At 44.4% G+C, this 13,506-nt stretch overlaps 2 protein-coding genes across 7 annotated transcripts in view; both read left to right on the top strand.

The window, feature by feature from the left end:
* chd9 (chromodomain helicase DNA binding protein 9) overlaps positions 1–2,917 on the top strand; it is a 50,357-nt gene extending 47,440 nt beyond the window's left edge. For all 6 annotated transcript variants that reach the window (XM_029846659.1, XM_029846658.1, XM_011609691.2 and 3 more), the window contains 5 exons: positions 112–260; positions 378–608; positions 790–939; positions 1,145–1,249; positions 1,573–2,917. In XM_029846659.1, coding sequence (XP_029702519.1) covers positions 112–260; positions 378–608; positions 790–939; positions 1,145–1,249; positions 1,573–2,535 — 1,598 coding nt within the window. In that variant the 3' untranslated portion in view covers positions 2,536–2,917. The remainder of the gene's footprint in view (positions 1–111; positions 261–377; positions 609–789; positions 940–1,144; positions 1,250–1,572) is intronic.
* Positions 2,918–4,282: 1,365 nt separating this feature from the next.
* On the top strand, positions 4,283–10,871 carry LOC105417239 (retinoblastoma-like protein 2). The gene is made up of 14 exons (XM_011609690.2): positions 4,283–5,558; positions 6,281–6,367; positions 6,439–6,530; positions 7,179–7,282; positions 7,399–7,536; positions 7,712–7,876; positions 8,014–8,083; positions 8,190–8,251; positions 8,532–8,708; positions 8,770–8,841; positions 8,933–8,978; positions 9,505–9,650; positions 9,736–9,900; positions 9,982–10,871. The coding sequence occupies exons 2-14, from the start codon at positions 6,294–6,296 to the stop codon at positions 10,144–10,146; spliced, it is 1,476 nt and encodes a 491-aa protein (XP_011607992.2). The 5' UTR covers positions 4,283–5,558; positions 6,281–6,293; the 3' UTR covers positions 10,147–10,871.
* The last annotated feature ends 2,635 nt before the right edge of the window (positions 10,872–13,506 follow it).

The raw sequence follows: 13,506 nt of genomic DNA, 5'->3' as shown, positions 1-13,506 counted from the left end.
CTCTTTTGCCTCATCGCCAACATCTCAGGGGAAAATCGCTAAACCTTTACAGAACCTTGGGTCCTTAAAATCTTATAATTTACAACTAACAACTTGGCTTTTCTTTTGCAGTGCCTGCAGATTTTGCTGGTCAGATGAGATTAAATGGTGTGCTTGACAGCCAACCAGTGGTAAAGAAGAGGAGAGGGAGGAGAAAGAATGTAGAGGGAATGGATCTCCTTTTCATGAACAAGAGTAGAGTCCCTGCTGTTCCTGAACAGGTAAGCATGTCAGCTTCCTTGAAAATCCCTATTTTATTTTTATATAGCTTATCCCCCTGTATCAGTGTGTGCTGTGGGTCTTAAAGATGAGCTGTTAATGTCTTGAATGTATCTCAGATGCCTCAAGGATGGGGTGGAATTGGCCATGTAGGCATGGGTGCAACCCCTGCGCTACAATACTGCCAGAGCTCCACTCAGGGTACTCCAGATACTGAGAGCAGGGTCCCTGTCATCAACCTTAAAGATGGCACCCGGCTCGCTGGCGATGATGCACCGAAGAGGAAAGATTTGGAACAGTGGCTAAACGAGCACCCTGGCTTTGTGGCAGACACAGGAGCCTTCATTCCTGTAAGTCCATAGTCTTATGCTTGCTTAATAGCATACAAAGCTAATTTTTCCTAGTCATTTGCTTTCTGTAGTGACGAATGGCCAATGCCCAAACACTCCCATGTTGCATAGCTTGATAATGCAATTGATAAAAGAAACAGTCCAATATTCTCAATGTAAATTAATTCTGTTTTGTGACCAGGGGGTAAATAAGATGCAGATGCAGTTCCATTTCCAGGATGGTCGACCCAAACAGAAGAGGCATCGCTGCAGGAACCCAAACAAGATAGATGTGAACAGTCTGACTGGAGAGGAAAGGGTTCAGATCATCAATAGGAGGAATGCACGCAAGGTTTGCTAAAACCTACATTTAAAAAATGACAAGTAATCTCAGCTACAGGGTTTTTTAGTGGGTACTGCATGATGTAGATCATTATACCTGTGTAACACCGAAGATACATACATACAAGTGCTTCGGCACTGTCTGTATTAGTTTTTAAAGAGTTTATGGTTCTCTTGTCTCTGGGGGACTTCTATCAATGCTGTAATCTGTGCAGGTCGGTGGAGCTTTTGCTCCTCCTCTGAAGAACTTGTGCCGGTTCCTTCAGGAAAATCCCGAGTACGGAGTTCCACCCGAATGGGCTGATGTTGTCAAGAAGTCTGTAAGTATCAAAGTAACTCATCAGATTGAAGCTCTCTCTCTGAGCTTGTGTCAGTGTGCCAAAGCTAACGTGAGATGCATGCTGTGCCTCCAGCCCCGGCAATGATCTCTTGCTCACAAGTGGAAACTAATTAAGAATGTGCTCATTTTTTTTTCACTGATCATTGTGGAAGATGTGAAGTCACAGTCAAGAAGGTTAAATAGTTTTTTTTATTTTTAATTAGCCAGCATCTAAAATGAGGGAGAACCTTTCTTCACCTCTATATATTTATAATGATCTTTACAGCTGGCTGTGCTAAACATCGTGTGTCGTATACCTTCCAGGGTTACCTTCCAGAGAGTATGTTCGACAGGATCCTGACAGGACCCATTGTTCCAGAGGAGGTGAGTCGACGTGGACGTCGACCAAAGAATCCTTTGGCGAAGGCAGCGGCAGCAGCAACTAACCCGTCAGCCTCTGCTCTGGGTTTGAATCCCATGCTGACCAATGGCCTTCTCTCCGGACTGGACCTCAGCAGCCTGCAGGCCTTCCAACAGAACCTGCAGAGTTTACAGTCCCTGCAGCTCACCACAGGCCTGATGGGGCTGCCGTCTGATGCTAGCAACATGGCTGCAAGTAACTTGGCTGCCATGTTTCCCATGATGCTCTCTGGTGTGCCCGGATTGCCAAATCTGCTCGGTATGAACAACTTGGTTGGAAAGTCCCCTCAGGACGGCACAGAGGGATCTGAGGAGAAGGCAAAGGGAACCTCCTGTGGTAGAGCCGCCGAGCCGTCAGACTCGAAGGCAGCACCTCACACCTCAGACACCAAAGGAGAAAGGACAGAGATCACAACTCCTTCCTCCACTTCCAGCTCTTCTTCCTCTTCCGCTACCCCATCAAGTGCTTCGGCTGCGTCTGCAGCATCCAGTCACCAATTGTCACTTAACCCCTTGTTACTGTCCAGTATGCTTTACCCAGGGATGCTTCTCACTCCAGGCCTTAACCTTCCCGTGTCTGCCACACAGTCGCAGAACTCAAACACTGACACAACCTTTTCTACTCCCCCTCCTCCACCACCTGCCGTCTCCCAGTCAAACACACAGAAAACGGAGCAGCCGGCAGTGAAGGAAGAAGAGGAGGATGAATTGGAAGGCACCTTGGATGAAGAAGATGAAGAGTCAGCAGAACAAAAGGAAAACAGTGGTCCTGAAGGTTCTGGCAAAGCAGAATCATCGTCGTCATCGTCAGATTCAGGAAGCTCTTCATCCTCATCTGATGATTCAGACTCAAGTGAAGAGGACTGATTCAATATTAATATAAATTTATTTATGTATTGACTAGAAATGTAAACATATATACACATATATATGGATTTTCCAGCACTTGTGTTGTGATTTCTTTACATGTAAATATACAAACTAACTAAAATATTGAAGATATTGTCTAATAAAGGTTAAAAAAAGAAAAAAAAGAGAAAAAAAAACAGTAAAAGAAAAATGACTTTAAAGAAACTGAAATCAAATTTCAGTTGTGTTCACCGGGTACAGTCCTGTTTTGAGACATTTTGCATGTCAGCCTTTAGTAGATTTCTGAACTCTGTGAACTTGTACCACACAATTATGTACAATTGCAAAAAAGGCATTATTGTAATTATGTCAGGTTTTAATTTTATTAAAAAAAAAAAAAGCTAAACTACAACACGATCATTGAGCTGTACTATTAATATATTTTGATTGTTGGGGGGTTGAAAGAAGGACACTTGACAAACATTTTGGCTTGTAAAAGTGCATAATTTTACAGATCCGTAGACACGCTTTGCAGACAATATGTTGGATATGTCAGCAATAACTTGGGCAGCTAATGAATGTCACTGAAGCTGTAGATTCTCTGTCTGCCATGTTCCACCCCAGTGCACAACAACTTGCGCAGCCTCGCTTAAGTGTCATTAATTTGCGAACGTAATAACTGGGTTGTCTGTGCAACATGGTGTGGATCTGAGGGAACCATGTAGATGCTTTGTTTGTTTTGTTTTTTAAAAAATCGCACATAAGCTCAAGTCTCTTATTGTCGAGTGGAACTTGACTGTCTAATTTTAGAAACTACGCATCTCCCTCACCTTAACATGTCGCAGCATGGCCAAGGTGCACTTTAGCTACTCGCAGTCGACAAAGCCCTTCACTTGCACACATGTTGATGATGTTGTCCAAAACCTTTCAAACTGTGGAGTCAGAAAAACCTTAGAAAGTGTGCCAAACCTAGTGCTACAGCCCTGGTCTCTTTGACTGCATGTTACCTCCACTGTGTTGGCTTCACTGTGCTGACGTCCACGTCACACGCGTGACGTCCTCTCCTCTGCTAGAGTTGTTTATTTTACTACTCGGAGCTTCCACTGTGCTGACTAGTTGCATCTCACCCTCTATCTATTGCTTCCACAACGTTCCAGTCTGAATGTTGTCTTAAAGGAATGGGGCCTTGTGAGCTTTGACGTGTGCTAAAACATGTAACAAGTGTATTTGACCTTAAATGCATCTCAAATTGGATTGTGTGGAACACCACCCGCCTACCAAAGTCTTACCGATCATACCTGGTACAAGCACAAAATAGTTTGTATGCTGTCTAAGATTGTAGTAACTGTTATCGTGTTTGAGTGTTAAAGCTTCAGATGACAAAATAATAACATCTCGGTCACCTATTTACGGCATCATTAAATCCACGAATGAGCTTCAGCTAGTCGTAGAAGTGCCCTTATCCCGTACCTGTCGCATCCTGCTCGATTTTGACAGTCGTGCGCAGCGTCCACGCGTTTTGGCGAGCTGTTTTCTCCATGTTTCGCACGCGTTCATGCTCCGACATCACCAGAATACACATTTACACTGGAGTCCACTCAAACCGAAGTACCTTTTTTAAAAAACAAAAACAAAAAAAACACCAACAATTTTCTCCTCCAGCACAGCAGTGCTGGCTGTAGGACTGCTGTTACACAGTGGACTGTTAGATCCATGCTGAGAAATGATCTGAGGCCTCTGCTGGCTCTGGGGGCAGTACAGCAGCCCCTCTGTGTTGCAGGACCCCTCCCCCCGAATACATTTAGTTCTCAAGTTTTGCTGTAGCATCTTTCTGTTGTGGGTGAAGATCCTGTACGTCTGCTTTCAAGTTTTGGTTGTTTTTTGTTTGTATGCCTGTTAAATATAGAGATTTAGTCATGGGCTTGCTTGCAATGCAGATTTTTTTTAAATGATTACTAACAGTACAGTATTTTTCTATGTCTGAGCAACAAACTTAAACATGCCACTGTCATTTTGTATCTCCACACCTCTGCTTTCTTAAACTTATAGTGCCCTTATGCAAACGCCCCACTGCTCCTTCTGCTGTATGTGATCGATCTTTTGTCCCCCACACAGACGGGTTCATGGTTTAAAGACTGTTGCTGAGCCTCCTTAGGACGCAGCCGGAAGACGGTTTGACGGACATGAGATTGGACTTTTTCGCTTTTATTTCGCCTCTTTTATAGACACTGCAGGATGATGTTGCTCCTCCAGGTTGTAATGTATTCATAAAGTGTTGCTGTTCTCGGCGTTAAACCTGCATTAAACACAGACACAAATCAAAACAACACACACACACACACGTGCACACAACACCCATGACCTATATGCAAGTGGAATGACAAGAACACACTACTGCTGTACAGGGAGGTTTTCTTTCAGGTTTCATGTGTTTGATCACTGAGATGATAAAATCGGCATCATCGGTTGTATTTTTATTTCAGACTTGATAATATCCTAAATGTTACAGGTTCTGTCCCCCCCCTCCCCCATTTGGACAGTTGTAATATTTGCAAGTTGTGGTCTGTGTAGTCTAAATAATTCTTTATGTAGTGCAGGAGAACACATCTTCAAAGTAATTTGTAATTTATTGGATTACTTTCTATGAAGTTCTATAGAGGAAATTGAGGTTTAATTATTTTTATTAAAACATATTCTTCTGACTATCAAAGGCCTTTGCTTGTTGGTTTGTCGGTGGGTGGGAAGATAAATCTCTTATTTCTGGCCCATTGAATATAAGTGAGCTTGATGAACGCTCCTAAATTCTAATAAATCGCTGCTGTTCAGGGGAAAATAATGTTTAATTTTAATAATGCGTTGACCGCTCACTGTACACTGACATGACGTTCATGGATCTGCCCACATGGTGGCGCCATATCTGTCAAGTACAGTGAAAGGCGGGAAAAGGTAAACGTCAGAATAATCACATGACTTTTCGCGGGAAAAGGCGAAGAAAACTTCTCGAAGCTTTCAGCTGTGATCAGACGACCGTAGGCACGGTGGTAAGTGGATCTTCTCTCCCACTCTCATCAATGTGCTGTCAATAATCTGATCCAGCCACTTTTGACTATCCTGTAAAGTGTTTTTTAAAAGTGTCGGCTAAATTTACCACATGGTTGTAAAGTGAAAGTTAAGTTCAGGCTTTAACATTTAAAACAGGCTGTTCAGGCAGGAAGTAGAACAACCACATTAGATGATCAGATCGAGTAAAACATATTTAGACAAGCAGCTGGATAATGGTGTATGAGATCCAGCAAGCACTTCAAATCATTTATGAATCCTACATAAGTGTACTATTCTAAATAAGCCATGTTTTTGTCCTTGTAAAGTGTCAATATTTCCACCTCATGACACCATCTAACATTCATAAGCAGCACTGTAAAGAGCATTTTATCTCAGTTTTAAATGAGCACCACGCCCTAACATGACCTGTCAGTTTGATGCTTCCTCACCCCAGCCACAACACAGATTTATAACTTTCATTTAGCATCGAAATGAATCACACACGGGCCACATGTGCTCTGGTGTCTCCTTTGTGGGCCACATCTACAGGAAACTAGTCATACGGTAACTGGCTGTAGTAGATCACGTGCACAGCTGTGACTTAGCTAATGTGTTAGCATGCAAACACACACCGACACACGGTGCCTTTCAACTGCAGGAGGAAAACAGTGAACTGAAGTCCAAAGTTTAGAAATGTTCTCCTGTCATCTTTTTTGGAAAGTGTGAAGATAACGATGGCGAGTCAGGCTCCAGGTCACCCTGAGAGGTGGGACATTAAATTGAGTGAGCGCCTCGAGGCTTTTTTGAGGTTGGTTGCCTTTTATTAAAAGAACAATATCAGAAGTAAAGTTGCTGAATCACACTGACAAACTTTTTCAGAAATCAAATTGTGGTCCTTGGAGACAGACTGACACCCAGGCTGGACATGTTTCTGCAACACTACAGGGACACTGCTGAAAGGGACACAATTGGTACGGCTTTACGGATCGCTAGTCTGACTGATACGCCGACCTGTCGCACCGGTTAAACCCCAATTATTTTGCATAATGGCCATAATTGTCCATTAGTCTTTATAAAAGCAGCTGGTATCAAATATACAAGACTGACGGTCCATAACAACAGGACTACTCATCCACCTCTCGCAAAAAACAACTAAAACAATAAAGATTGTTTGTTTTATAAAATATAATCTTCTGATGCCCGTTGACAAGTCTGCTCCCCTTCTTTATAATCAAATTCTCTCCTCCCTCCTGTCGGATTGCCTGGAATCATTTTCTTCCCACATCGCTGTCAACCGGAAAATAATGCAAGGCAACAAGTTTGTCAGAATTATGCAGCATTTTTAATATCAAATAATACACGTTGCCAGCTTCTTTAAACACCACAGACTGGACCCTAAAGAAGATATACAATGTTTAATGATACCAATAACCAATACAGTATAAACTGCATGCTTATACCATAACAGATGCATAAAATAATCAGAAGACACCTAAATTGTAAGCTTAATTATTTATAGAGAATCAGTTATTAAGAAAAGTTTCCTAATTGCTTAGATGTGAATGATAACAGGTTCATTTGTGGTTGAAAGCGGTCACATTTCATCCTTGTGTTGGCAGAGTTGGCTTTGAAGTGCTGCGCCGAAGCAAAGACCCAGTTCTGGCAGATTCTGGGGAACCTTTTCAGAGATAAGAGAAACAGTTGGGGTATCAGGAACATCTTGGTGAGTGTAGTTAACAACCAGTGAAAGACACCTGTATTTACTGCATGTTTGTGTCAGTGGGGAACTGAGGAAAACACTGCCGTGTGTGTGTGTGTGTGTGTGTACATGTGCTACAGGGCTTGTTGGAAAGCAAACTTTTTCATAGCTGTCTGGTGGCCTTTTCCCTGATGATCCCAATAGTCTCAAGGAGCTTCCCATGTGACATTCCTCTGTTCCTTAAGATCCTCAATCTGCCTCCATACCACTTCTTGAAGGTGTGTTTCTGCACACACCCCCACCCCCATATTATCCATGCTTGTTAGATCTAGATTAGATTAGATTATAAGAAAGATTTTAGTTCACACATCAAACATTTAACGGCACTAGTGGATAAATTCTGAGAAAGTGAGAATGGACTCGTCCAAAAAGCTTGTTAAATGTCTCTGGCAGGTAATCGAGCCGGTGTTGCGCGCTGATGTGAAACCATCCAGCCAGCTGCTCAAACGCCTCTGCCAATTTGAAAGGCAGATTGTGGAGAGTTTGGCATGGACCAGTAACTCACCGCTGTGGGAGGAACTGCAGACCAACGAGGGCCGTCTGCCCCCCTGCCAGCAGGTCTGTAGTGGTTCTAGATAAGGGTCCGCACTGGTGACAGCATGCTTGACATGCTAGTGTTTGCTGATAGAACAATGACCCTCTTAGACACAGTATTTCCTGTACAAATAGTAATCTAATCGTGGTGTTCTGTCCAGGTGATGCCGTCGACACTGTTGGAGGAGCCACAGCAAAATTATGTTTACCCTGAAGTAAACATGGTATTAGGTACAATAAGCTGCATTATTGTTGTTAGAGTATGTACACATGCTGTCCATTAGTGCACTTCCTCCCTCCCTGACACAAGCCAACATGTCTCTTCCGTCTTTTCCAGTCGATCATAGTTATTCGATCCAACGGAATCCCTCATCATCCCTCCAACTGTTCACCCGCAAGGTTTGTGTGGCTTTTCCATTCTCTATTTTCCTCTCCGATAGCAATGCTATTCTACTCTGTGGCTCCAGATGATCACCTGCTTGTCCAGGAGTCGTGTCAGCAGATATAAGGTGGAACATATGATCTAGGATAACCTGATCAAATGGTTTAAGGTGCTTTAATATCAAACAGAGGAGGTGTTTATGCCAAAGCCGGTCCAGTGTTCGAATAAGATGTTGGGGGATGATGGTACCAGTGTGCATGCAAGTTGCTGCATGTTGCTTGCTCATCTTGTCCTCAGGTGTACACCTTGATGGGGGAGCATCTGAGGGAGCTCTGCAGGGCACTGCAGCTGTCTGATGAGCTCAGGGGGAAGATCTGGACCTGTTTCGAGCACTCGCTGGTCCACTGCACTGACCTGATGGTGGACCGCCACCTGCACCAGCTCCTGCTGTGTTCCATTTACATCATAGCCAAGGTGAGTAAAACTGGATTTTACATTTTTAACACTTTATATAATAAATGTTTGACTTTTACAGGTCAGCTCTGTGGAGATCCTTTTCAAGAACATAACAAGTTGCTACTCTTCTTACCTGGCGGCCGACATGAATGCAAGTTTGAATCAATTCTCTTTGCGTATTTTACATAGTTTTACACGGTTTATGACTAAAGTTGGCACGTGGGAATGCTGTCTGTCCTCAGGTCTGGAAAAATGTGCTGATTTCCAGAGGAGATGGAGAAAACCAAAGTAAGAGAATCAGCCACTACCTGCAAATGAACCCACTTAAGACTTTAGAACCATGAGTGCAGGGCAAATTTACATATATTATTATTATTATTATTATTATGCTTGGCAAGTCAATAATAATCATTGATTTCAGACTTAGGTTAATGCTTTTGTTGCCACAGTTGCAGCCAACAAGGATGTTTTCAGTATCTCTTTTACTGCCACCTTGTGGGCAATCAGTGTAACCGCAAAAAGAAAATTCTTTCACAAAACCAAAATGGCTGCCGGATCCTCGGAGCGCCGCTTGGCAGTTCTCTTCCAGACCAAAAGGAAATTTGGTGACCTCAAGTAACAATTAAGGAATGATGTGTGTACACTTCTCAAGAAATTAGGGTTAACATCTCTCCATAACTTTAGATCTTATTTTAAATTTACTCAAACTCTAACTCAAACTCTAAACTCTATGACCAGCACCGTCCCAGTAATGTCAGTCATCACAGTTTATTCTGTACTAAAGCAGCTGAATTCTTCCCATTGCTGATTACAGGTCATGGAAACCACAGTCTGACCCCCACCACACCATCTTCACATCACCCAGGAAAGGAGTTGAGGGGCAACCTCATTGGCTTTTACAACCAGGTCTACTTAGCCAGGATGAGCCCCTTCGCCATGCAGTTTGAACCCATCGCCGGAGTGAGTAGATGTGTCCAGAATGCTGGCTGGAACTAGTTTGACTGTTTCATGGGTTTTCTCATGTGTGTGTGTGTGTTGCTCTCAGATGGAAACTCCTGTTTCGTCTCCGTACCCGCGACAGAGGAAAAAAGCTTCTCACAGGCAAAGGCTGTCCAGGAAATACCCCATATACATTTCTCCATATAACAGAGCCACCCCATCTCCCGGTTCTCCCATATTCTCGTACACAACCAACTCAAGCTCCAGAGAGGTCTGTGAACCCCGCTGAAGTTATGATTTAGGTCAGCGTTTAAATTTGCTTTTTTTCAAATGCTCCTTCTATTTCCAACAGCGTCTGAAGGAACTCAATAACCTGCTCAGACGCTACACGCAGCCAAGAGAGGAGGATAAAGATGAGCCCTTAGTGAAGAGACCTCGCTGGGGAGGAAGGTTGTCTCTGCATCAGCAGCAACTGAGAGATGTTGAGAATGACCGCTTGGCAGCAGCTCAGAAATGAGCGTGCGTTAAAAAGCCAAAGCTGCTGAGCTCCGGGCAGCGGTGTCGAGTGATGCCGGAGCTTTGATTAACTCTGTTCCTTCAGGTATTTTCAAACCTAAGATACTCGTTGGAGCCTGCCCACATCCAACTCACTATTTATTCTTCTAAATTTTGCTCTCTGTATTTAAAACAGCTTTTTTATTGCTTATATCTTAATGTTTATTATTGTATTGCTAAAATAATGATGATTTCTTTAAATGATCTTAATCATATGCCCGTAAAGAACTGGGGGTCATGCTGCTGAATCTAGACTGTAAAGCATTCTCTGCTGACCAAGATGGGCCTCAAATTTCTTAATTTAATCTATAATCTATTTAATCTAATCTCTAAATTTAATCTAGTTCATTATGTCTGAACAGCCCAACAACCTGGATTATGCTGCTGTTTTAGAGCTAAATTCTTCAGCCTTTATTAAGCACCATGATGCAGTTTTGAAATTTGTTGTAAAAGGACTCTTTTAGCAGCTGTGGCTGTTATATAACAGGAGTCATCTCTCTCCAGCAGAGCTGGAAAGAGTTTTCCAAGCCTGTATTGCACTAAGGCTGGGCACTGAGGCTGGGCACTAAGGCTGGGCACTGAGGCTGGGCACTGAGGCTGGGCACTGAGGCTGGGCACTGAGGCTGGCCACTGAGGCTGGGCACTGAGGCTGGCCACTGAGGATGGGCACTGAGGATGGGCACTGAGGCTGGCCACTGAGGCTGGGCACTAAGGCTGGGCACTGAGGCTGGGCACTGAGGCTGGCCACTGAGGCTGGCCACTGAGGATGGGCACTGAGGATGGGCACTGAGGCTGGCCACTGAGGCTGGGCACTAAGGCTGGGCACTGAGGCTGGGCACTGAGGCTGGGCACTGAGGCTGGCCACTGAGGCTGGGCACTGAGGCTGGGCACTGAGGCTGGGCACTGAGGCTGGGCACTGAGGCTGGGCACTGAGGCTGGGCACTGAGGCTGGCCACTGAGGATGGGCACTGAGGATGGGCACTGAGGCTGGCCACTGAGGCTGGGCACTGAGGCTGGGCACTGAGGCTGGGCACTGAGGCTGGGCACTGAGGCTGGGCACTGAGGCTGGGCACTGAGGCTGGGCTAGCATCTTCATATGTGACCTTAACTTTGTCCCCCGAGTGACGCCTGCAGCTCGTCCAAAAGGCCTCTGCTCACTTTCTCACTGGCACTTTACACGTTCTGTCCTTCCAGTCTGGCTGTTTGTGTTTATGATGTTGCTCTGCCCTGATGAAATCCTCCAGGTTTAGCTGATCAGGTGATTTACAATCTCCCCAAGATGAGGCCCAAAGCAAAAGGTCCCGCGAGTCTCCAAAAGTGGACCAAACAAGCGGCTTGAGGTTTTTAAATCAGCACTAAAATCTTACTTCTGTTCCCTGGAGTTTGATTCAGGTTGAGCTGTACATCAACTATTGTTATTTTATTGTATCATATTTAGCTTATCTTGTTGGTTTTTAGTAATGGCCACTTTGGTCACCCTGGTTGTTTTTAACTGTGCGCAATGAATACATTTGACCATATTATTGGATTTATTAAGTTACCGGAACTTTCTCAAAACCCATTCAGAAGCGAGAGGAATAATGAATATTTCCTCTGTGGCTTTTCACTGTGACACCCTTTGGACTGAACCCTGGACAGTCCATCAGTCAGGCCTGTCGACCCGTTCACACCAGCAAAGCTCAGCCGACTGCTGGCAGAAATATTTTATACTGGTTTATAAGGATAAAACTGCACTTTCATTATGATGACGCTGAAGGAGTCACCATAATGAGCCATTATGTTTTAGTATTTAGGAATGAAGGGAAAATGTGATTTTGAAACATCATCAGGGCTTTTGAACTTTTTTGGTACATTTTATATTAATCACCAATAGCAAACATTTGTCTCCATGTGTTTATCATTTTTCATTCTGTGTTGTAAAACAAAATGCCAGTAAAATGTTGAAATCCTATTGACTTTTTTCCTTTTTTTAGAACTAAAACTGAAGCACATGTTATACTGCTGATAATAATAATAATAATGCATCTCTAAAGTGAATGTTCCACCTTGGTAACCACGGCTGACACACAATTCCCTCGGTGTTTATCAGTAACCAGGTTGTGTCGTGCTTTGGGGTTAATTCTCAACCCGCGCAGATAATTATGCTAGAAGAGTCAGCGAACAATGGTAAAATAAAACCAGCACACAAATCAGACCGGCCTCAGAAGGAAGTCAGGAAGTTGCCATGGAGAGCAGAAGCACCTGAGCTCACAACACTGGCGCGGGTTTGAAGGTGTGAATAGCTCTTTCCCACTCTTCCTGCCTGCGGACTCAGCTCAACAGCTCTCTGACGACTCCCATTTGATCAGCTCATGGGGTGCAACACGAGCCGGGGCGCCACGGTGGTGGAGCCCTCAGAGAAACCGCAGGAGAGGCCGACCACGGCCTCTTCCACCGAGGAGACCACGGTGGTGGAGACCATGGACGCTGACGGCAAAGACTTGGAGCAGGAGGAAAATGAGAGTTCCAGCTGAGCTCCGTTCGCCCCCTTCATCTTTTCTCTATGCAAGGTAGGAAAAATATCTATTTCTAAATGTTCTCACTACACATCCTTGTCTTCCAATCATCTGCTGAACAGCCTCCCACTGTTCCCACTTCCATCACCGGAGCAGAGATATATCACCTGACCGTAAAGCAGGCAATTTATGACCATTGCATTGGGGTCACTTTGATACAATCACCTCTATAACTTGACTGGTTGTCTCGCTGAGGCGATCTGACATGACAAATGGACTGTGTGCTGACTGAGATGGGCTCTGTGTGTCTGTGTCGCTCTGTGTACAGATTGGCCCGTCTGGGGTGAAGGAGGGCCTGTCAGCAGCAGGAGGCGACTCTGCACTACTGTCCGTCAACCTCGGGGCCTCTGACACACACACAAAACGCTTTTTAAAAATAAATATACCGCGTATAAAACATACCCTTGTGGTCACTGTGTGTGTAGCTCATATGAAGGCCTATCTGCTGTGCATTGGAGCACTGGTTTATGTCTTTGTGGGGCTGCCTGCAGCGCTCTCTCTCTCCCTTTGTTTGGTTTATGTACCGTCTCATCTCCTCCTTCACTGAAGTGCTTACACACCTCTGGTAAGGGCTGATAGTTGCAGCATCCTGTTTTAAATGCTTCCAATTTAGCTGCAGGCTAGAGCAGCAGCTTTATAAGACAGTCCGTTTGTATTGCAGCAGCTGTGCTGCTCGGTACTGTCTTCTTTACATCAGAGGGCTCTTCCTCCTGTCCATTTGAACCTTTCTGCCGAATAAATGAGGCACCTGCCAAGAATTGAGGCGG

The sequence above is a fragment of the Takifugu rubripes genome, chromosome 13, assembly GCF_901000725.2.
Source record: "Takifugu rubripes chromosome 13, fTakRub1.2, whole genome shotgun sequence".
Classification (NCBI taxonomy): domain Eukaryota; kingdom Metazoa; phylum Chordata; class Actinopteri; order Tetraodontiformes; family Tetraodontidae; genus Takifugu; species Takifugu rubripes.
The sequence above is the reverse complement of the archived record's forward strand: the minus strand, read 5'-3'. Positions and strand labels throughout refer to the sequence as shown.

Bases quoted from the DNA above. Each gene is read 5' to 3' on its own strand.
- LOC105417239 (XM_011609690.2), top strand. From the start codon at position 6,294: ATGGCGAGTCAGGCTCCAGGTCACCCTGAGAGGTGGGACATTAAATTG. The intron at 7,537-7,711 runs GTGTGTTTCTGC...TGTCTCTGGCAG, and splicing joins CTCCATACCACTTCTTGAAG to GTAATCGAGCCGGTGTTGCG. The intron at 9,901-9,981 runs GTCTGTGAACCC...TATTTCCAACAG, and splicing joins CCAACTCAAGCTCCAGAGAG to CGTCTGAAGGAACTCAATAA.